This window comes from Leiobunum rupestre, chromosome 8 (assembly GCF_980474605.1).
Source record: "Leiobunum rupestre chromosome 8, qqLeiRupe1.1.hap1, whole genome shotgun sequence".
Taxonomy (NCBI): Eukaryota; Metazoa; Arthropoda; class Arachnida; order Opiliones; family Sclerosomatidae; genus Leiobunum; species Leiobunum rupestre.
In genome coordinates, this window is record NC_143391.1 from 44,593,576 (window position 1) to 44,618,319 (window position 24,744).

A 24,744-nucleotide genomic window follows, 5' to 3' on the forward strand; every position below is an offset into this window, starting at 1 on the left:
AATTTGGTCATGTGAAGCGCAGATTCCCAGGCGAATCCTGGTCCGGTGTACGCGTGCGCGCAATCCAGGCCATAGTATGCTACACACATGGCGCGGAAACTTTCGAAGACGTCAGCGAGCTGGAGGGTATCCGCTTGAACGTACAAATCGTGTAGTTCACCTGTCAAGAAAATTTTCGTTAGTAACATTATTTCTTTCCATTAAAGAATTCTGGCGAAATACCTAGATTTTTTACGTTGAAAGTATTCCACACTTGTCGGACTGATTCGTAACTTTCATCTGATATGTGTTCGTCAGTGAGAGAGTTGAAAAATGCTTCTCTGGGAGGAAGTGTCTCCTCAAACTTTGCCACGCTGCTCATGTAGTCGTAAGGATAGGTTAATTTTTTAAGTAAATACGGGACTTGATGCGAAGGATAGAAAGAGTTTAAAATAGGAAATTTATCCGACCCCCCCATAGCTAAGTTATTAATTAGAGTTTCGAGGGAAGCTGGCATGAAACGAAGTGAATCGATGAAACGGAGACGACCTATAGTGAAACTTATATAAGTTTCGGTGGTTGATGGAATGCAGGAAATTTTATGTTCCTTCATCAACCCAATCCTCTGCATAATAAGATTGGCGTCGTATCTACAATTTGAAAATAAATATAATTTAGTTATAATTTCGTCGATAGTAGAAAGGAAAATAAATTACGTACCGTGATAAATTGTGCATGACGACGGGTGTAAACTTTCCAACTCTTAGCTTTAAATTACACGAATTGTGGGCCACTCCGCGAAAACGCCCTAAAAATTGTAATTAGACGTTAGCTTTCTGATAATAAAAACCACCGATAAAAGTGTAATATACCGGAATAATGACAATGGTCTCTAACTCCCGGATCGCTCTGCGTGAGAAGATCTCCACACACGTAACAATGAATGGCGTTGCGAACCGATTCTTCTTCGACTGGTGTCAAAACCATCGGAACGTTTTTCTTTAATAATTCGGTGATGTACTCCCGTTCCATCAACAAACTTTCAAGAAAAACATCAGTAGCGTCAGTTCCTCTATAAGTCACGGGCGGATGCGGTTTTCCTATAAATTGAATATTCTTTGTAGCGAAGATATTTTTTAAAAACAGTACAAAATATAAATACCATCGGGTCCTACAATAACATAGCTGAAACCACACGCTACATGTTCGGAAAGTTTGGTTGTTGATGACAGTGAAGAATCGGGTAAACATGTATGGATTTTATCAATGATAGATTCAAAATCCGCGTATATGACGTAAGGTACCTAAATTTAAGAAGAATATTAAAAAGTGAAAATTTGTAATAAGATTTCTTTTTTACCTTTCGTAGCCAGTCAATTTTATTGAATTTTAAAATGGGTTCTTTGTGGGGCATTTTCACAAGCTGTGGACCGTGGACATTACAGTTTTTTACGTGCTCTCTATGATTACTTTCGGCGCTTACACCAGAGTAGCGGTGTAAGCAATAACGACATACGTAAATTTTTCCGTTATGGTTTGTGAAGTGACTCAACAAGCGACTAAGGTCGCTAATAAGACAAAAGTGCTGGTTTTTTCCTGACACGAGATATAGAAGGTCTATTTGTCGATCTTCCGGCACTTTGTTTTCACTGTTTCGAAGCGGGAAAACTTCGTTATCATAACCAAAAACGTTGATTGATAGATTGTTTTTAAATTCAAATTTTGTAAGTTTTAAAACGTTTAATTGAAAAGGGAATGAAATGTCACTATAGTCTATTTCACTTTCAAATTTTTGGTATTGTTCCTTTCGGCGTCGATGTCAATTTGTAGGATGTAGTTTTGCTAGAATGCACCATAAGAAACACTTCTGGTCTTTAGTTTTAATATTTAGAAGACCTTTACCTTTACAAAGCTCCGAGGGTAGCTCTATATAGGTACCACCTACGAGTGGAAGATACGTTATAATATCCACTTGGAAAAACAAAATCCGATCAATGGTCCATCCACTACCCATGTCTTGGAATTCCCCCATTGCTTCCGCAACTTGCTTTATGCAAGAGTCTATTTGAACTGGTATTACGTCCGGCATGAGGGAAGTTTGAGTCTTGCTACGGAAATACGGTAACGCTTCAAATTCCTCGACGTCGTTGAGTTTACGCACGTACTTCGCGCGAATAAATACGCTCCATTTTATACCCCGTTTCTTAGATAAGCGATTTTTCAAGTATTTAAATAAGGGTGAACATATAGAAGTGATTAATACCTCTGGGTCCGTTTGAGTGGTTTTCGGGGTATAACGCGAGCTAATGATGGCGTCCTCGATAACGGAAAGTTCTTCGACGTTTTCGAGAAAGTTATCCTCGGCGTCGTCTATTTCCATCGGTTTTTGAAGTGGTAGAGGATTATTTTGCCATGGCTGTGCGGGTGTCGGTGAAACTGGCTGCTGAAATGGGAGGATGGCTTCTTTACGCGATGAATCGGGTGTCGATGAATCTGAACCACTCGCGTGAATTCGCGAATGACGTTGCAATCCGTATTTGCGCGCGAAACTGTTACCACAAAGCAAACAAACGTATTTCCTATTACCGTGTTGTTCTCGTTTATGTCGATTCAAAGTAAACTTTGTCGCAAATTCTCTAACACATATGGTGCACGAAAACATTTTGACTCACTAGTCGCTACTCGCAACTGACAATGTCATCAGCTCCGATTCGAGCTTTTATACACTTTGCACCCCTAAACATTCGCTTCGCGTTGTTTAGGTTATAATAGTAGGGTCCTTCGCCAGTTGGGGAAGAGCAGGGTTTTTTTCGGTCTTAGCGCTTGGGACGTGGGATAATTCTTTCAATGAAAGTACATCACTACTTTGTTATTATAACGGGGGTCGCCTCTACCTCGCTAGAATGTTTTCAATGTGATAAAGAATCTTTGGAAAATTATATCTGATGCGCTCTTTAGAATTTACAAGGATTAAAAAAATAATATCTTATTAATTCCCAACCAAAATTAAATATAATTCCTAATTATAAGTACGTAAAAATTAAACTTTGGTATTTTCTCTTAATATTTATTTATTTTCACATTACAAATTCCTCACCGAGGGTTTGTTGAACAATTTGTTCTAAAGCCAATAATTTTTCCAAATCATCGTTAAAGTCAATTTTTTTGTTTTTTTTTAATCTGCTTCTCTGATGGAGCGCTTCTTTTCTTCCGCTTCTGTGTGGAAAATGAAGCAGATGCGAGAAGAGTCGAAGGAACTTCGGGGGTAGAAGAAGTTGACGCTATTGATGGTAGAGACGATAGAGATGATGATGAGTTTCCGGTTATAGAACATGCCGATGAAGATGTGGCAGGGATCAATGATAGTGTGGTCGGGATTTCTGGCGTTGAAGGATTCGGCTCGTTGTTCATTCCGAAAATGAGGAGCGAAGCGATGGAGTCTTCTTCCGCCGATATTGTTAAATCCAGTTTTTCGATCTTAAAATAATTGTAATAAATACACGTTTTATACGTAATAAACGAAAATAAACATACCCCGATTAGTTGGTTTAATCCTCCGAGAGCCCGTCTTATGTTGGCTATGTTCGGGTGGTAACATAGGTGCACGTCAATAACTGCACACGCTTCATCCGGGCGGAATTCCACCCAAAATCCCCGATGTTGCTTCCACCATTCCACTTCCCAATGTTTGATTCAAGTAAATGTATATGAGAGAGGTAAAAAGAAAAAAAATCAGATATGGTTAAGACCAAAATATTTTATTTATATTTTTTCCATAAATTTATCTGATGCGCTTTAAATAATGCACAATTGAAAATGGTATTTGCAGACCCTTGGACCCAAATCTGCAAAATTTTTAAATTTTGGGCATTCAATGTCCTCAACGTTAATGATCTTCTTAACGAAACGATTCGAGAGGAACGATGTTTTCTCCAGACCTTCCGTGAAGAAGGTCGACGCTTTAGATGTGATGTAGGTGATGATTCCATCCAATTCGTTTATTTCGTATTCACCCTCGTCCCACTGCATCCCGCAAATATTCGTCGAGATCCACGAACAAAGTCTTTTGTCTTTCACGTTTAGCTCGTGATACGGAAAAGGCGGCATAAAGGCGTACACCCCACTCTCTCCAGTTTCAACCACCAAGAATGCCAATTCTTTGAGAACATATTCGTTGTTGGCTCTCAGAAAGTTGACTTCGAGAATGCAAGAGTTATTCTCCGACCTAGAATTGACAATACAAATTAAAAATGATTCGCGAATAATTAATACGTGATAAAACTCACATTTTGGGTTACTACTCGTATGACTGGTGAGCGCCGCTTCTAAAACGTGAAAGACAAGATTCCAAATTCGGGATGTAATTTTAAGGAAACTGAGTCCCTTTATATAGTACTCATCCGTGCGCTTTTTACTTGGTTTCATATACTTTACAAAAAGAGTAATTTCAATCCTTGGCGTATCAACATCTAATTTACTCTCCGTTCATTTCAATTGACGTTTCGCATCTGTAAGAATTCTATTTGCAGACTAAACACGCTGGAAAACAATCGGCTTCTTTCCACCTGGTTAACCTTAGACGTTGCTCTCCGTTCAAATCCCCGCAAATATACAATCGTCGTAATATCGCTACCCTCACCGTAGATTCATGCCCCGTACCGACTAAACACGTGTATAAACAAACCGCTTCTTTCTGGTGCGGATGAAAAGCTTGACCTCGTTTTATCGCGGACCTCTATTCCGCTTCCTTATTACGCCCCGTCAATAAATCTCCGGCTGGCTCCGATGGTCCCTTCGCGTTTTCGACGAACGCTCTCGTATTCTCGATGCTGACTCGTACTTTGTTCATGAATTATACCCCATGCCATACCCTATTGGGTATTTCGTTAATCCCCGCGTAAACTCCCACCCCGTACCGAGGAAACGCGCGTATAAACAAGCCGCTCCTTTCTGGTGCGGTTGAAATCCGAGACCTCACTCTCTTCCGGGTCTCTCTCCCCTACCTCGTCAAGAAACCAGCTTCCTCCTCGAACGATATTACACCCCGTCAACAAGACTCTGACCGGCTTCGATTCTCACTTCACGTTTTCATCGGTCTCTCTCGTATTCTCGATGCCGGCAAATCTGGCCACATCGAGCCGATGCGGTTTCGAGGGAGATACCGGCACCCCGTGCTAACCCTATGGAAAATATTGGCACCCCGTTATAACCCTGTGGGAATTTTGCACCCCGTGGCTCTAAACTCTCACTTTTACACTACTCGAGCGTTTTATGCTAAAATATTAATGAGCGCGTGGTATATTTTAACAAGTTGAACAAGCCATGAATTTAAATTTGACGAGTTGCCCTTTTTATAGAGATCTAACCTACCAAACTGAACTGAACTCCTACGCTGCCGTGCAAAGCACAAAAGCATTAACGACCAAATTTTCTATTTACAGATTTTGGTTTTATTTCTCCTTATTTTATATGTTAAATTCAATTTTGAACTAATTTTCGAATTTAAAATTTTTGTTCTTAGAGAAATGACTTGTTGCAAAACGCATTATTTTAGGTTCTTGCATTATTTTCAAAACAAAAACGCATTAATGTGTTTATTTTCTTTAAAAGTCAAATCAAAACGCATTTTTTTTCACGTTTTAAGACATGGTTTTAATGATATTTTTGAAATATCGTTTGGCCTGTAAATTGTTTAGTACCAGAATATAGTTTGAGTTGAAAAATCCAAGTCTACTATATAAACTTGAAAGAAGTAAGTTGCGGTATCTTAAGGCAAAGAAAGTTTGAATTTCGCGGGTTTTCCCCATATTTTGGTTTTGGTCGTTAATGCTTTTGTGCTTTGCACGGCAGCACGTATCTCGTGACGAAAGCGATGCATTAAAACAAGAAAGGCTTATCTTCTCTAATATATAAAGATGAGTTCTTGTATATATGTATATATGTTTGTCCGCTATAGGAATCTACAGTTTTCAACTTAGGTTGACCACATTCGGTATACTATCTCATTTTACCATGAATGTGACTTTCGACGGTTACGGTCGGCAAAACAACACTAGGCCGTATAATAAAAAGCAAATTATTATGTAATCAACGTATAATTGGTTAATATTGTCACTAAGCAGTTGGTTTTATTGGGTACGCTGCCATGCGTGGAGACAGTTATTGCAGCGTTCTATTTTCGTGTTGAATGTGTCGGAGTTTCGTCACTGCATGGCGCTTTTTCCTTGTTTATACAAATAGGCATATTTCCACGGGAAATACTGGATACCCCAGCTAGTATTTTATATAAATTATTTTTACTTGCCCTAGGAATTTAAGTTAAGCCTTTGAGCTGAGTGAAATTAGGTTTCGACCCGGAAATAAATTATTACAAGCTTATTTCAGCGGAAATATGTTTATCATAACCCCCCTTAAAATTTTTTTGCTGATTTTGTCATAGGGGAACATGTCAATTTTGTTTTAGTCAATAACTCAGATACCGTCATTTTTGCGTAGAATCCGATTTTACGACTGCTGATATATATTTTACCTATGTTTCCCTAAAAATCACATGCCCATATAGAACGCCACGCAACGCAAATCGAAAATGTTACCCAGATGTCATTTCAAGCTTATAGTATCGTAAAAATAGATTTTGAAACTATTCAAACTCAAACATGGAGGTATATTTGTTACTGTATAGATACTTGGGCGCTCTTTCACGTGATGTGGCCTCCAATGTTTATCCATTTTTTATATTCCCACCATTTTGGAAAATGGTGAACCACATTAATTTCATTACTCGCTATTTGGGTTCTACTTATCCAATCGACAAGTAATAGGGCTTAAAATGTAGGTTGGGTTATGATTCTTCATCGTATAATAAACTGGACGAAGACCTTAAGATAAAACCACATGTTTAAATACTTTTTTAATTCTGAAATAATAATAATAATTTTAATTTTAATGTCCGGTTAATATCAGATTAACGACGCGTGTTTGGTAATTAATACGGAAGAAAAGTGAATGATCTGCAGCTCGTTATTAGTTAACCCAAACAAAAAAGGCTAACTTTAAAGGAGAGAGTTGATTTATCGTTGTTATAATTAAGCTAATCTCTACGTCATCTGTACCTACCACAACTATTAGCATTTACCAGATCTATGAAGTGACCGTCTATAACTAACTTCATTGAGTGGCTATGCAATTTACCTATTTCAGAATCATGTGGGATATAAATATTGTCATTAATTATTTTAAGCTAACCAAAGGTTAGAGAAGGTTTATTTTTCTTTAAGTTAACGATAGTATGCGAGGGTGGTACCAGAGGGTAAAGCTATACGGTCCAACGTTCTTGGGTACCTAATTTCATTCTTGATATGATATGATTTAATTAAATATGATATGATAAAAAGACCAAGTTCGTGGAAATATGTGAAGTTTAACTATAGTGTAAAATTAAATTTTAAACCATTCGCATCCATTTTTCAAAATGGCGCGGTAAATTAGGTAATTATGTAAAATGGAATATTTAATACGCTTCAAATGGTTCCACAGGGCTTGTAAATAAAACTGAAGTATATTTTTTCAGAATTGTCTTATTTTGCCTTTGTCTTGTGAGTTTCCAGGCCTTATTGCGTATCATAGCCAATGTATTAAGCCGTTAAACCTTTGCTACATAGGCAATCAGATAGGTAGAACCCTAGTAACTCGTAAATGAATTAATGTGGAGGCCTTACCACGCGAGAGATAGCCCCAAAATATAAGTAACAAATGTCGAGCTATGTTTGAGTTTATTTCGTATCAAAACCTATTTTTACGATACTATAAGCTTGAAATGACATTTGAGTAACATTTTCGATGTGGCGCGTATAATTTTTAGGGCAACATAACTTATATATATCCGCATATAGGAAGTCAGATTCTACACCGTTTTTCTAAATAAGCAAATGACTCAAAACATTAGACACGTTAAAACAGTCACCATTTTTCAGCATTTAGTTCGTTATGCTATTTTCGCACACGAGGTAGGCGCCATTTCACAAAATTGGCAATCTATCTATCTATCTATCTATCTATCTATCTATCTATATAAATAAAATCTGATGTTTGTATATATATATATATATATATATATATATATTGGTTTGTTACCTTCTATTCACGCCCAAGGTAATTGTCCGATTCGCACGAAATTTGGCCTGTGGCATTGTGGCCTCTGCCGTCAGGTTATAGGGGCGTCTTGATATTGCTAACATTCGTAGTTTTTGACCACGAAAACCATAACCGGTGACCGCAAGAACGAAACCCCTGACCTCCCGCTGTCAAGAGACGCTGGCATTCAGGCGCTGTCAAGAAAGAGACACGGGAGTTTCTCTCTCACTGTTTGCCTCACTTATTTGCTGCGTGGCACGACCTTCGACCCTATTCGCTTGCGTCCCCCCCCCCATTCCTCGACACGGGACCTCTGGCTCTAATTGCCTCATTTAGCTGCTGCATGCCACGACCTTCGACCCTTTTCGCATGCGTTCGTTCTCTTTTCTCGCCCCCTCCTCCCCCCTTCCTCTCTATCTGTGTTACGCAGACACCTTTGCCCGGGCCACAGAGTTCTTTCGGCTGCGTTTGTTACTCGCTCTTTGGTTTTCGTTGGACAAATGGTAACTTTTCTGTTTCTTTTATTATGTTTTAATTCATATAGCCATTACTTTGACCCCTCATTTAATTCATATAGCCATTACTTTGACCCCTCATTTAATTCATATAGCCATTACTTTGACCCCTCATTTAATTCATATAGCCATTACTTTGACCCCTCATTTAATTCATATAGCCATTACTTTGACCCCTCATTTAATTCATATAGCCATTACTTTGACCCCTCATTTAATTCATATAGCCATTACTTCGACCCCTCATTTAATTCATAGAGCCATTACTTTGACCCCTCATTTAATTCATATAGCCATTACTTTGACCCCTCATTTAATTCATAGTCATGCCACCTAAAAGAAAGGCTTATTTGGGTAGAAATACATCCTTGGCTACGGACGCTAAAAGAAAAAGGGACAACGAAAGTGACGAAATAAGAGAATTAAGACTCGAACGTGTTAGGTCTTTACGGTCACGTGAAACTCCTTTGCAAACGGAAATACGTTTAGCTGAGCAACGTCAAAGGACAGCTGTTTCGAGATCGCTCAGTATAACACAATCCCGCCGTGATAAGGAAAAACAAAGAGCGCAAACTTCGAGATCACGAGAAACGTCTTCCGAACGACGACTACGGCTACAATTTCAACAAGATAGAACTTCAATCTCAAGATCTAAAACATGGATCTGCCTGAAAGGAGCTGCTTTCAAATATCAAGCGGATGAACGTTATGAGGATATCACATTGCTCTCTATAGGAGATATGCCCATAATTTCTAATTTCTGCAGCGCTGCTAAATGGAAAAGCGAAACTCCTGGCATGTGTTGTTCATCGGGTAAGATTAGCCTACCTACTTTACTTGAGCCGCCAGAACCACTAAAATCTCTTCTCACTGCCGATACCGCGCAATCAAAAAAGTTTCTCACGGATCTCAGAAAATATAACTCGAGTTTCCAAATGACGTCCTTCGGCGCTACTAGAATTATTCGGCCTCCGGGTGTCGTGAACAGCGAAATAAAAGACGCTAACTTTTCCGACATAAAAACCGGTAAACCTTTTTAATCTTATTTCAAAACAGAACTGGCCGTTAATTTATTTTTACACGCGCAAAATAACACCTTTTTTAACAGCAACCAAAAACTCACTACAACCGAACATTCCGCCCGCCTTGAAATAACGAATTTCAAATGAGATAGTAAAAGTCCGAAAAGTTACATTTGCATACATAAATAACCCTTAGTAAACAGTTTGAATACAATTAAAATCAGTCTAGTGGTAACTGGCATAATTTAACTACGGGTCTTTTCAGTGATTTGTCAGAGGTTCTGACAGTTACGACGCGAACTTGATTGTCTTGTCCTGGATGAAGTTCAGTGATTCTTGCCATTCTCCACTTGGTTGGAGGTAAATCTTCATCTTTGAGCAAGACCAAGTCGCCGACTCGTAGATTCGGTTTTGGTGTAGTCCACTTTGGACGTTGTAGAAGGCGAGAGAGGAATTCATTTCGCCAACGGTTCCAAAAGTGCTGCAGTACTTGTTGGCCCAATTGCCAACGTGACAGGCGGTTGACGTTTTCAGAAGTGAGATCGGGTTCGGTATTGCGGTGAGTGCATCTCCGATTAGGAAATGTCCAGGTGTCAACGCATTGAAGTCGTTTGGATCCGAGCTTAACGCCGTTAAAGGACGTGAATTTAAGCAAGCTTCGATTTGGCAAAGAAGCGTTTGCATTTCTTCAAAGTTTAGAACCATGGTGCCAAGAACTCGTTTCAGATGATACTTGACGGACTTCACCCCGGCTTCCCAGAGGCCTCCAAAATGTGGCGCTGCAGGCGGGTTGAAGTGCCAATTAATTCCTTCGTCTGCGAGCCATCGTGATAGTTGATCGTTGTTGTTTGTAGAGACTATGAATTTGATGAATGTTTTCATCTCTCGATCGGCTCCTGTAAAGTTGGTTCCACAGTCGCTGTAAATGTCGGCGCATTTTCCTCGTCGAGCAACAAAGCGTTTCAATGCTGCCAGAAATGCTTCGGTGGTCATGTCACTGACAAGTTCAAGATGAATTGATCTTGTGGTAAAGCAAGCGAAGACGGCAATGTATCCCTTAAACCTGAAGTGACTTCGTCCCTTCATTAGTTTAAGGGTAAATGGTCCTGCGTAGTCGACTCCACACTTCAAAAATGGCCGAGCAGGATTTACTCTCGCTGGTGGTAAATCGCCCATAAGTTGCTTTACAGTGACTGCCTGCTGTCGTACACATGAAACACATCTTCTGATATGGAAACGTATGGCATCACGAAGACCGACGATCCAATAACGTTTCTGTAAGACAGAAGTTAGTAGTTGAGCACCTCCGTGAAAATGTTTCTCGTGCTCGTGTTGTATTAGAAGTTCTGTTAATTTGCTCTGTCTCGGTAACAGTGCCGGATGCCTTTGTTCGTATGGTAAGTTGGAGTGGCAAAGTCTGCCACCAACTCTAATAATCCCATCTTGATCGATGTACGGACGCATCGAAAGGATTTTACTTTTCCGTGGTAATTCCTTGTTTTGTTTAAGGCAAGCTATCTCTTCGTTAAAACTGTTGCTTTGGACGACCCGAATCCAATGGGATAGCGCCTTTTCGTTCTCTTCCTTCGATAAAGGTCCAGTAATCCTCAATTCTGCCGCATTTCGCGAATTGAAGACAAAACGTAGAATGTAGGCGGTGATATGAATGAGTTTTTTAAGCGCTGAAAATTTGGAAAGGAGCGTGAAATCCATTTGATGATGTGTTACTAACGAAATAATTCGTCTTTCCTCGGATAAACATTCATTTGGCTCTGAGAGTTCATGTAGTTCTTGCGTTGTTGCGGCGAAAATAAGGCACTGCGGTCCATGCCACCAGAGACCATGATTTCCCAGTTCGCTAGCGGATATTCCTCGAGAAGCGCAATCTGCAGGGTTGCTGTCTCCTGAAATGTGATGCCATTGCGCTCTCGGTAGTTTCTCGTGGATTTCTGACACTCGATTGGCTACGAACGTTTTCCAACGTTGCGGTGGAGCTTTCAACCAAGCTAGGACGATTGTTGAGTCCGACCAGCAATAAACATCAGCTATATCCAATCTCAATGACTCCCTGATCAGTTGAATCAGAGAAGCCAAAAGTAATGCACCAGATAATTCCAGTCTCGGAAGTGTGATTTGTTTGAGCGGAGCGACTCTTGTTTTCGCAGCGATCAGTTGTATTTTGATTTGTCCGTTGTTATTCACCGTCTTCAGGTATACGGCAGCTGCGTACGCTTTCTCCGATGCGTCACAAAATCCATGCTCTGTAGCATTAGCTTGCGAAATGTGCCGTTGAACCGTAATGTTTTCAATTTCTGGTAAATCGGTTCGAAACGACCTCCATTTAGCTTCAAGTGGTTGGGGAAGTTGCTCATCCCAATTCAACTTTAGCTGCCACATTTCCTGTAACATCAGTTTCGCTCGAACGGTTACTGGTGCCAACAGTCCCAGAGGATCGAATATCCTTGCGGTATCCGAAAGAATCGTACGTTTAGTGATTGAACTTCTTGACGCTGGAGAAGTAACCATAAACGAGAAATTATCAGCCGAAGGAGTCCAATATAGGCCGAGAGTCTTGACTGATTCGTCGTTCTCGATGCATAGTGGCTTTTGTAAATCCTTCATGTTGGCTGGTAGTGTATCCAATAATGCAGCTTCATTCGACGCCCATTTCCTTATTTCAAATCCTGCTTGAGATGTAGCTTGAATGATTTCTGACTGAAGTCTTAAAACGTTCTCAATCGTTTCGTCTCCTGTCATTAGATCGTCCATGTAGAAGTCATTTTGTAAAGCAGAAGATGCCAACGGAAGTGTCTCTTTCACGTCATGGCCGAGTTGCTTCAAGACTTTAGTTGCTAGGTATGGCGCTGATGCGGTTCCATATGTAACCGTTAGCAAACGGTATTCGAGCAAGGGTTCGTGTGAGTTGTTTCGCCAAACAATTCTTTGAAGATCGGAGTCGTCTGGATGTACTCTAATTTGACGAAACATTTTGGCAAGGTCTGCTTTCATTACAATGCGATGTTGACGAAAGCGAATAAGGAGGTTGACCAAATCATCTTGAAGTTTTGGCCCCACTAGCAGATGATCGTTTAGGGAAACTCCAGTTGTAGATTTGGCACAGAGGCGTCGAACACCACACGAACTCTCGTGGTGGTACTGTCTTCTTTGAATACCGCATGATGAGGCACGTAGTAAGATGGATTGGTTTCGATTTTTATTTCATTCGAGGGAATGAGTTCCATATGTCCAAGGGCAATGTATTCCCCCATGAACTTGCGGTACTCCTCATAGAGATTCGGGTTAACACGTAGACGTCGTTCTAAGTGAGAGAATCGACGGATTGCCATTTGTTTAGAATCTCCAAGTTTTGGTGCATCGTTTATCTTTGGTAATCGTACAGTGAATCTTCCTGTAGAGTCACGTGTATGTGATTCTTCAAAGTTCTTTTCACATTGAATTTCTGTTGGAGATAGTATTCTTCGAGGCTGGATGTCTTCTAGCTCCCAAAGATGTTTCAAATCTGCTTCCAATGTACAATGGTGGACCTTTATTTTCGAACTTCTTCCGGCCATCAGCAATGGACCGGAAACTGCCCATCCAAAAAGAGTATTAAAGGCACCTGGAAGACCTTCTTTCCCCTTGCAAATGCCATCTTGTAAGAGCTCTAGATACACGTCAGCACCTAGTAAAATATCCACTTGTCCAGGGCTATGAAAAGTTGGATCAACAAGTGTTAAGCCTTTCAAGTGTAGACAATTTCCAGGATCGAACGGACTGTTAGGTAAATAATCCGTGACCTTTTTCAGGACGATTGCCTCGACGATGACCTCCGACGTGTTAATGATATTTGACTGAATATTCACCATGACACTGCCTTGAGAGGTGTTCATTCCGGTTGCTCCAATTCCGTCAACTGAGACGTTGAAACGTGTTCGCTTCAATCTTAGTTTCCTCGTGAATTGTTCCGTGATGAAACTGGCTTGAGAACCCGAGTCCAGAAGCGCTCGGGCTGGATAAAGTTGCTCGTCAAGTCCCTTGACTTGGACCATTGCGGTTGCCAAGATAACTTGGGTTGATCCAATTATTTCACGAGATGGGCATGAAACTACACCGGAGGTTGCCTTCGTCTTCGTTAATTCCTTCTCTTGATGTAGAAGTGTGTTATGTCGTGCGTTGCATTTCCTACAATGACCAGATTTGCAGTCATTGCTTTGATGACCGGTTCGTAAGCAATTGAAACACATGGCACTCCTCTTGACCATGTTCCAACGCTCGTCCGAAGATGCATTCAGAAAATTGGTACATTTGTATACAGAGTGTGTTTCGTTGCAAAAGTGACACGTCTCGCTCAGAGCACCATGATGAGCCTTTGTACTCGGTCTCTGATGTAATGGAGGCTTCGACTTGATTGCAGTAGTTGTAGGCGGAGCTGCTGCTAAGGCTCTGGCCCGTTGTTCAAGAAATGTAACGAGATCCTCGAAAGTTGGTCTTTCGGTCCCCCTCAGGGAAAGTTCCCATTGTCGGCGAGATTCTGAATCCAGTTTTTCCTTTACAAGATGAAGTAGTATGGAGTCCCAATGTTGTACTGGTTCTTTGAGAACCTTGAGCGCCCTTATGCATTCGGCGGTGGTATCGATGAGCGTTCGTAAAGCGGTTGAAGATTCTTGGATGACGTTAGTTTGACTGAAGAGACGTTTTACGTGTGCATCGATGATTTCCCGGGTATTGTTGAACCGATTGTTTAAGATATCCCAAGCTTCCAGATAATTAGCGTCAGTTACCGGAATAGATTGAACTAGGAGCGCTGCTTCGTTTCGTAATGATGACTTCAAATACTGAAACTTCTGAGCTCCGGTGAGCGATTCGTTGTTGTGTACGGTGGCCGTGAAGAGATCATGAAATGGAAGCCAATCGACGTAACCACCGCTGAATGATGGAAGTTCCAGCTTAGGTAAACGTACATCACTAGCTGGTCTGACTTGTCTCACTGGAATGTTTGCTGCTCTTTCATTTGATTCAGTGACGAGTAGGATTGTCAGATCTTCGAGTCGAGCGACTAGAGGGTTGTATTCATCTTCGTGATCCGCGAAGTCGTCGTCGTCGGGATCGATATTTGCAACTACGGCATCGTGAACCTCATCCAAGTCTTTCGATAGTTTTTCCACCTTGTCTACATACAGCTTCAAGCCAACGTCAGATAGATTCGTTGCTGTTTGACCCACCGCATTTTCAATCCTGGTGATCTGTCCCTTGATAGCTGCTCTTCTTCTCACCAGTACATCCATGATGACTTATGTTGATTCGTTTACGATCGGGATATGATCGATGGTTTAAACGGTTTCCAACGGAGAATCCACGCTAATTTTCACTGTCTCTCACGGAAAGATAGCCGATTCGATGATTAGTTGAGGAACATAATCAAGTTGACGAATGTATCCGGCTCGACGGACCAAAAAATGTCGTGAACAGCGAAATAAAAGACGCGAACTTTTCCGACATAAAAACCGGTAAACCTTTTTCCTCTTATTTCAAAACAGAACTGGCCGTTAATTTATTTTTACACGCGAAAAATAACACCTTTTTTAACAGCAACCAAAAACTCACTTTCACGCGCGCGTGCGCTATATAAACATTTGAAAACGAATATAGGTAGATGTACTATACAAAATTACGATGTGTACAACCGAACAGGGGGTTATCAACCATTATTAAAATGCGAGGTCAAGAAGTTGAGATTGACAACAAATGGGTTGTTCCCTATTGCTCTTTATTGTCGCGCATATTTTGTGCATATATAAATGTCGAATTTTGCAATTCAGTAAGCGGTATTTGGCTTAGAAACTACTGGTCAACCAATTGATGAAGTCAAACAGTATCAAATGGGCCGTTACATTAGTTCGAACGAAGCTGTATGGCGGATTTTGGGTTTCCCCATACACGACCGTTACCCAACAGTGACTCACTTGAGTGTCCATTTGGAAAATGGTCAAAGGGTCTATTTCACAGAAGCCAACGCCCAAGATCGAGCTCAAGATCCTCCAAATACAACTCTGACTGCTTTTTTCAAGCTATGTCAGCGATATGATTTTGCAAAAACGCTTTTTTACTGCGAGATACCGAGATATTATACCTGGAATATCAGCTCTAAAAACTTCAAACGTAGAGTGCAGGGTGTACCCGTTACTGATCATCCTGGCATATATGCAACTGATGCACTTGGTCGTGTATATACAGTACACCCTACTAACGGCGAATGCTTCTACTTAAGACTCTTATTACACACTATAAAAGGTCCGACATAATTTAAAGCTCTTAAGACCGTTGATGACTACGGAAAGAAACCACTTATCGCGAAGCATGCCAACTTAGAGGTATTTTAGAAAATGACGCCCAATGGGATGCTACGATGAGAGAAGCCGCATCGACGGATTCGCCTTTCAAATTAAGGAATCTGTTTGCCGTTCTCCTGGCATTTTGTGCACTCTCCAATCCAATAGGACTGTGGGAGGCGCATAAAGAGAGCTTGGACATTCTAATAAGGACGAGGATAAATAACAAAATGGAGAGAGATTTCACAGCAGGAATGTTTAACCAAGTTTTAATTTTATTGGAGGATAAAGTTCGAAGTATGGTCGGAAAAAATTTGCAAAATTTAGGTCTTCCATTACCGCAGAGGGACGAAATATTCACTGAATGCAGAGATATTTTGCGCGAAACCAACTACAACACCGATGAGTTAAAACAATTCATTGACGAAAATGAACCACGACTGGTCGAATGTCAAGTAGCTGCCTTTAGAATGGTATTAGATGCAGTTTCATCAGAAACTGGTTGCCTTTTTTTTCTCGATGCTCCTGGTGGTACAGGAAAAACCTTCCTTATAAATTTACTATTAGCTAAAATTAGGAAAGAAAAACAAATTGCTCTGGCGGTAGCATCCTCGGGAATTGCTTCAACTCTTCTATCTGGTGGTCGGACTGCCCACTCTACGTTTGCACTTTCTTTAAACTTAGCCTATGCTGAAAATCCAACATGCAACATCAGTAAAGGCACTGGTAAAGCCAGGGTTCTCCAAGAATGTCATATTATTATTTGGGACGAGTGTACAATGGCTCATAAGGCAGCGCTGGAAGCACTAGATCGATCGCTTAAAGATTTTAGAGGTGACGAAAGAATTATGGGTGGTGTCGTAGTTGTATTGGCCTGAGACTTTAGGCAGACCCTACCTATCATTCAAAGGGGTACACCAGCTGACGAACTAAATGCTTGCTTCAAAGCTTCACCCCTCTGGAAACACGTAAAGAAAACAACCCTAACCACCAACCTGAGAGTTTCATTGCACGGAGACAAATTTGCAGAACTCTTCGCAAACTTCCTTTTGGAAATTGGTAACGGAACTGTGCCAATCGATCCTCAAAGCGAAAACATCAAACTACCTTCGAATTTTTGCCAAAATTTGCAAGCTTTGAATATTTTAACTAAACAAGTCTTCCCAGAAATAGAGACGAATTATAAATCCCACAAGTGGCTTTGTGAAAGAGCTATATTGGCGTCAAGAAATGACAGTGTTTTCCATGTTAACACACTTATTTTGAAAGAAATTCCCGGAGAAGCAACTATTTACCACTCCATTGACACCGTACTGGCAGAGAATCAAGCCGTTCATTACCCAACGGAATTTTTGAATCACCTAACGTCATAGAGGCCACGATATTGACTGGAAATTCAATGGGCGAAGACGTATTCATTCCGCGCATACCCATAATACCAACCGATTTGCGATTTGATTTTAAACGCCTGCAATTTCCAATCAATCTTAGCTTCGCAATGACAATTAATAAAGCGCAAGGACAGTCACTTAAAACAGCGGGAATTGATTTAGAAAACCCATGCTTTTCCCATGGTCAGCTTTATGTGGCGTGCTCAAGAGTTGGAGCTGCAAATAACCTGTACGTACATACTCCGCGCGGAGAAACTAAAAATATTGTCTACAAAAACGCTTTATCATAATTACATCTTAAACTAATCAAAGAAAACCAATACATGTTAATATTAAAAGATATGATATTTTGCACTATTAAATGTGTGTAATTTAAAAAATGCCTTTTTACTATTTAAAAATAATTTAATTTGCATGTTGTTTCCGTTTTCTTAACCCCAATTTACTCAACTAGCTAAAAGCTAGTGGCCAATAAAACGTCCAGCAAGTTTCTACTTCACGTTGAACAACGGTCAGAATGAAAATATGCCTTTTAGAAACTGGTTGAGTTTTACTGAACGCAGCAAGTATTACCTTCGGCTGAAAACAGTGGCGAATTAACTATATCACCCGTACCCTAGGCTTCAGCTTAATTAGGACCTCCCCCTCAATCTTTGTCAAACCTCGTCCCAGGCCCCCTTAGGCTTCAGCTTACTCATATTACTGGATAAAAGATAAATACGAGAAGGCGCAGTAACTTAATCGAAAACAATTTACAATAATCATAGAGGTAGAAGTCGAGATCTCACTATGTCAATGATCATGCAATATTACGGAGCACAAGCACCACATAGTGGCAATGGCGTAAATTTAACTTTAGTCCCGGAGATTTCGGGAGACATCTGCCAACTAATAGGATGGACTAAGTAAAAATCCACCTATTGTACAAAATATTTTTTTTTATTAAAAACAGACGTTGAGTTTCGCTGATCCATTCAAAGGCTTGTTCAGGTCTGAAAAATGTTTTTCTTGTACAATAAGTGGTTTTTCACTTCGTCTATCTTATTATTTTATGTACAAGTGCCGCCTCATTATCTTAACTTATTTTTTTCGACATTAAGCAATTTCATTTTGGAATTTAAAACATTGTTATCTAATTAATAAATTATCGCATCATTTGTTTTTAGAACGGTGTTATAAGTTTCTAAAGCAAAAATGTGATATTTTTTAATAATTTTTCAGATGCTATCCACAAGTCTGTTACGTTTGAGAAAATTGGAAATTGTGTCGCCAGTTATTGGCCCATTGAAGTAAGCTACAAAACGAATCTAAAGCTCCAATTACACTAGAGATTGAAATCCAGTTTAAGTCGGTTTAAATGCCAGTTTTGACCATAACTCGCAATGACAAATGGTTTCAAGTGATAGTGTGAACTCGGCTTATTATTAACCTAGCCTTCTTGTTCGAATATACTTGATACGTACACCTAACTACTAGTTACTTTTGAAATGTATAAGCATGAGCTGAAGTTGAGAAATACTTAAGATATCATACCAGTCGTGAAAATAATACCATAATAATAATATTAAAGGTTTCCGATAAAACGATGTTTAGAAACCTTGGCATTTTATTAACTATTGATTATATTTTCTGTTTTGAAAGCTTCAAACGGGAATACAACTAAATAGTTATTTCTATAAAATCGGGGGGCAAGGAAATGGGGTGAGGGAAAGCATGTTCCCGACGCGTCACGAACGACGTCATAAGCCGCGTTTGCCAGGAAATTTTTAAAACTCGACGAAATTTGATGAAATTCTTAAAAAAACCTTTTAGGCGGCTTAGCGGGGTTTTTCGATTTTTTGCCTGTTATAGTAGACTAGACGAGAAGTAATTTATTTATTTATTAATTACACAAAACAAACTGCTCTAAAAGCCACAACTTGGGCTAATTTTGAGCATCAAAGTATAGATATTTTTATACAATATAAAATAGTATACAAAGTATTGAATTACATAAAACAGACTAAAAATATGTTGTATGATATTTTTATGGAAATAAACAAGGGAAATCTTTTAGATTAACTTTTCGAATATTGTGTTAAGTGGCAAAATTCAAAATTTTTATATACAAATTAGGTTCTTCATAAATTTTTGTGCTCTAAAGGTGTGTAAAATTGAATTTATTCAAAACTTAGCTAAGGCTTAGTAATCCTAGGGTAAATGATAAAGCCTGAATAGATTAAAAATGTTAATCAAAGTACTTATTTTTCATTGAATTTAATTTTTTTATTTCTAAATCACTACCGTAATTATAGCGACAGATAACTCTTTCTTTAAGAGTATCGCAGGATTTTCCAGGAGAGTGTCGAACGATTTTTTAGATAGACTTCATTGTGTTTTTGTTGCGCTCCATGTTCGGATCTTTTCTGTACACACTTGGTCATCAGGTACAAAGACTTTATCTTGGCATTTGCAATCTAAAATATACCAGAGTACAGCTCCAACGTGCTTACAATAACCGCTAACTCCGGGTTTACAGCCCCACAAAACTGATTCATCTAACACAGTTTGCGTACTTGATTTAACAGCAACGTCATATTTAGAATGCAGTGGAATGAACCTTCAACTTTGCTTTTAATGAATATGCTTGTAGTAGCAGTTGAATTTACACTGGAGCGTGATGTTTAGTAATAGAATTTTTTTAGAAAATCTGTGCCACTATCTTTAGCTGTTTGGTCCAAATTTCTACTGGCAATGTTTATAGCTTTAGCTTTATCGCACTTCTTTCTGCTAAAATTACCAACATCATGGTTATTGAAAACGTTTTATATGTATATAGATTTATAAAAGGGTTAACATACTTTGAAATTGTTGAGTTCATTATCACAATACCAAGGAAAATAAAAAATTGTTAGCACACAGCTCCAGTACTCTTCTGTGGCGTAAATAGCGCCCCTGCAGAGAACCAAGGGCCCCCAAACGTTTATGATTCAAATCGGTACTATTTAAAAGGGCCTCGAGTGGTTTTTCGCGGGGGGGGGGAGTTCCTAGTTACGCCACTGGTACTCTTATAGACTAGATTAATACTATAAACTGTATTTGTTTTCACCTAGGCTTAGCGAACAAGGTCAAAATCTGGGCATTAGTTTATCTTCATCGTGCTATAAGAGAGGGATTTCTACAAAAATGATAGTATTAATTATTATGTATTAATAGAAAAGTAAAAAATCGACTGACTTACTTTTAATTAATATTTGGTAATCAGATACGACGTGAAGCTCTCTAACTCGAACATTGCCCTAGGTTAAAAAAAAAATATCCCTAACTCCCCCAGTAAATGACGTTTTCGTGACGTACCGGGACCCGTCTCTAACACGTTGGGCAAGCGTAAAAAATTAAATTAAACTTTAATTTAAGGAATTAGGTCCAGTTCTAGGTTTAGGATGTAATATTGCATCACTTACTTATTTCTCTTAACAATCACTCCATGGCTACCGCAAAAACTATCATGGTAACCTTGAGGTTTCGCCAAGACAAACGAACCGGCTAGTAATTGAATTGGTAAAATTAATTCAAATTGCACCAGTTCTAGGTGTAATTTTAACGACGTATTTGTTCATTATATCCGAAATTTCTTTGCAGCTGGCCTATATTTTGCTGCTTCCCCGACTAAGTAACCTCCTTTGCCTAATTACAAAGTTTCCCAAGGGTATCTTCAATTTTAAATGAGGTTTTTTGGCAGTAACTATTACACCAAGTACAGCGAATATGTCTTCTAAATGGGTGACCCCATACCGAATCAGATTTGACATTGACGATGAGTACCTCCTTATCGATTGGCCCAGTTAACATTTACATGCCATGCTTATAAAACTAAAGAATAAATGCACATATAAACTTGGAAATCCGCAACCATAGGGATCTTTTTTCCCAAGGTTTTAATTGAAAACAATGCTTATCCATATAAGAGTCTTTAGTCTGTGATTGGTGGTTACAAATAATGGAAACTATTGGTCCGAATAGAAGTACACTTTTGGCTAGTGTTTCACGAAATAACACTTTTAGCACAAAGTATAGCGCAAAACGTTTTACACCGGAAACTATTGGTCAGTGTTTTTGTGAAGTGTAATAAAGGTGCTACACTTTTTGGGCCGTGGATCACCCTTCTCGAAAAAAGGGGAAAATTGATACTGACGCGTTTCTAGGACGATAAATGGCGGCTTTCTAAACGAGTATTTCACCGCTTCAGAGAGTGTGTTGCATTTTTAACGTATTAATACTCTAAGACTTTGCTGCTAAAGATTCAAAAAGGTTAATAAAGTGGTTTCCTTTCATTTTATACCAATATTCGTGGTTTTCTCTATTTCTTAAAGAAATTAGCTCAAAAGAAAAAATACTCCTTGGCTATAATTACACCTTTCGCTTTCGTGGCGTGTGCTACACCAGAATAAAAGAGAAAATTTGGACTACACTTTCCGATACACTGAATACCCTTAGTGTAGCCAATAGTGTACACTAAAAGTTAAGAAAATTAACACTTCAACGTTTCGTCATAGGCTAAGAGTCACCTCTTTGCGACTAGCACTCTACGTTCATGGGTTGAAGGAATTCTGTATCATGAGCAAGTGTAATTGTTGCAAATAGGTTCTAAGATGAAAATGTGATTATTTATTTCAGTGGATTAACGCCCTGTACGATTGCATGGAACGTTCTTCTTGGCAAGTGGGAATGATCACGCTCGGGAGCTACTTCGAATCCGTCTGCCACGTTACACACAAAATGAAGAGAATTCACGTAAGTAGACTTTAGATACGCGATAGGTGGTTGGTTTATGTACCCACTCAAGAAATCACTGAGTAGTTTCCTTAATGAATTACTCAAATAACACCGAAAATATTTAGACTTATTTTACAAATAAGCAAATAAATTTTGTTAAAGATTGCAGTAACTGATTACAGATTGAGAAAAATGAAAAGTTGTACTCGCAAATTGTCTGTTTCATATGAAAAATCAAAATTATGTACGATTAAATATCGAGATTACCGTTAAAGCTAATTTATGAAGCGCAAAGTAGTACCGAGGAAATATACCATTTGGTGGAACTCAAAATAAAAGTTTATGATGAAATAACGTCTTTATGTTAGGGTTTAAAAGCGGGTAAATAAGACAGCTAAACCTCACTATGTAGAGGTACCGTCGATAGCAAATTGTCATTTGAGAAAGGTCAATTTTAAAACCACGGTACGAGTTACATGTCTCTCAAATTTTATGTTTTATGTGAAATAAATTTTATAAATGTGTAATTTTTTAAATTCTGAACAGGTGAGCAGCTGCTTCCTTTTTGAAGTTGGAGGCTCATTGAATTTCACTGACCAAATTGTAAGTCAAATTGGAGATATTCGAAATGTATGTACAAAATCGCTTTGCTTACGTAATAGCCTATCTAAAATAATCACGCATTAAGATAGTGATCTAAGTAACCCGTGGTCAATCGGCTCGTAAACCGCGTTTAGTGATTCACGTTGCAATTCTAGCTACGTTTCACGTCAGATGTACCCCTCGTTTATGCCCATGCGTACCTTTTATAACGGTACACTAAAGGAGGATAAATAGTTTCAAATTAAAAACTTCAAGTTAATTATTATGTTTCACATAAGTATGTACTTATCTAATTCAGGCGTGTAAAAGGTTTCTGAGAACCATTTCTATCATGAAGTTACTAGCATGCGTCATATTTTTTGTTCATAAAAACCTTTGTACGTGCCAAGTTAATAAACGGGCTGTTACGCGCCTTAGTGGAAACTAAGGCTTCGTCGTTGAGCCTAATACACTTTCAGTCTAAACTTTAAATTTATATATAGGACATGTGGATACGAAGATTAGAAACGATGATCTAAACGATTAATAAATTTTACGCGGCGGCCATCTTTAAATGGCCGCCATTTTTAAATGCTACGGATTAGAGATATCGTTCATGCTTTTTCGGTCATCCCATAGCATCATATTTCGGCCCCTAAAGTTTCGTCTGATACCACATTATTGGTACCAATCAACCGATTTTTCGCTGCTGCCTCATGGACTAATTGTATTATTAACAGTGAGCTTGTAATTGTTTTGAATATGTGTTTTTTTATACAGGATATTCTGGTTCCAGAAGTAGAAACTCTGCACGTAAGTATAACATAAAAGCATTTATTACGAGTACTCGTAAGAGTCACGGGGAAGTGTTTCAGCCATTTTGGAAAATGGTTGCGCTAGCTCTCATTGGACAGTAACTGTAAAAGGCACCACAGCTGAATATACCATAATATACTTATGGTATGTTAAAATATAATTTATGTTGTGGCAAGTATGTAAATATAAAATATTTGTTTCTGAACATACAAATAGCCTTTATTTTGCTTAGCTGTCAAAGAAAATATACACTTATACAATATATGATATTATTTTATTCTTAATTTTTCCTTAAAATAAATTTATAGAAATAATATTTGCCAAAATACTTTTTTTTTCAACTGGCAGTGAAAAAGATATATTACGCACGCGTTTATTAAAGAGCAGCAAGTTATGAAACTAAACTGTAATGTTTCTTTAAAGGAATGTGTGGAAAACGTAGTGCGTCATTCTGTGGAGAAACATACTACCTGATAAGTCAGTTCTCAATAGCATTATTAACGAACACCTTACAAAATGTTGAGCTAAAATACATACCTGATTAAAATTTTAAAAATTTGAATAAATTAATTTAATAATGAAAATTATGATTTGTGAAACCGAATTTTTAAAGGGGCTCCAAAGTTCGGTGGCATTAAAAAAAAATTAAGCATGCTTTTCATTCCCCCCAACCCCTCACTCGGCCTTGGCAGAGACGGGCAGAGTCAACCGTAAATTTCGCACTTTACTGACTTTACACACATTTTGCCACCGAACTTAGGAGCCCCTATAAATTGTAAACAGCTGGGTTAAAAAATGTTGGTTCTTTAAATTTTAACCAAATTTATTTTATAATCAGCCGTAGTAAATCAAATTACTAAAGAATTAAGTTGGAATTCTGTAGAGTTATTTTTAACCTACAAAGAACAGCCGATGACAAAAATCAATGATTATTGAAACATTATCGTGTTTCTGTATTTACTTACTAAATCCCAAACTTGTAACTATATGTAACTTAACAATAAGAAATTGCAAAAAAACCTAGTCAACAACGAAGCTATTTAAGCTTATTTTTGTAGTTACAGGAAAACGTCATTCAATCAATGATATCTACTTAACAAGTCTTACTGATAAATTATTACGAAATTATTTCGCGTGATGGAAAATTCTATCATGTTTAATATTGAAATATTATACTATGTATCAGGTGGCTTACACGAGGGATTATTTTGGTACGTACGAC

The 24,744-nt window shown here is 38.7% G+C and overlaps 2 protein-coding genes across 3 annotated transcripts in view; one reads left to right on the forward strand and one right to left on the reverse strand.

Annotated features, from left to right (window-relative positions):
* Nucleotides 1-24,041, forward strand: part of LOC149933487 (uncharacterized) — a 35,844-nt gene extending 11,803 nt beyond the window's left edge. Inside the window, exons 2-6 of one of the 2 annotated variants that reach the window (XM_090156909.1) lie at nt 18,591-18,658; nt 22,026-22,142; nt 22,671-22,727; nt 23,487-23,519; nt 23,946-24,041. In XM_090156909.1, the coding sequence (XP_090013035.1) occupies nt 18,591-18,658; nt 22,026-22,142; nt 22,671-22,727; nt 23,487-23,519; nt 23,946-23,996 (326 nt within the window). In that variant the 3' untranslated portion in view covers nt 23,997-24,041. The remainder of the gene's footprint in view (nt 1-18,590; nt 18,659-22,025; nt 22,143-22,670; nt 22,728-23,486; nt 23,520-23,945) is intronic. The other variant, XM_090156910.1, reaches the window with a different exon arrangement.
* Nucleotides 3,775-4,273, reverse strand: LOC149933488 (uncharacterized). The gene is made up of 2 exons (XM_090156453.1): nt 4,266-4,273; nt 3,775-4,204 (listed from the first exon to the last, which is right to left on the reverse strand). Coding segments are annotated over exons 1-2 (432 nt in total). The 5' UTR covers nt 4,268-4,273.
* Nucleotides 24,042-24,744: the final 703 nt, after the last annotated feature.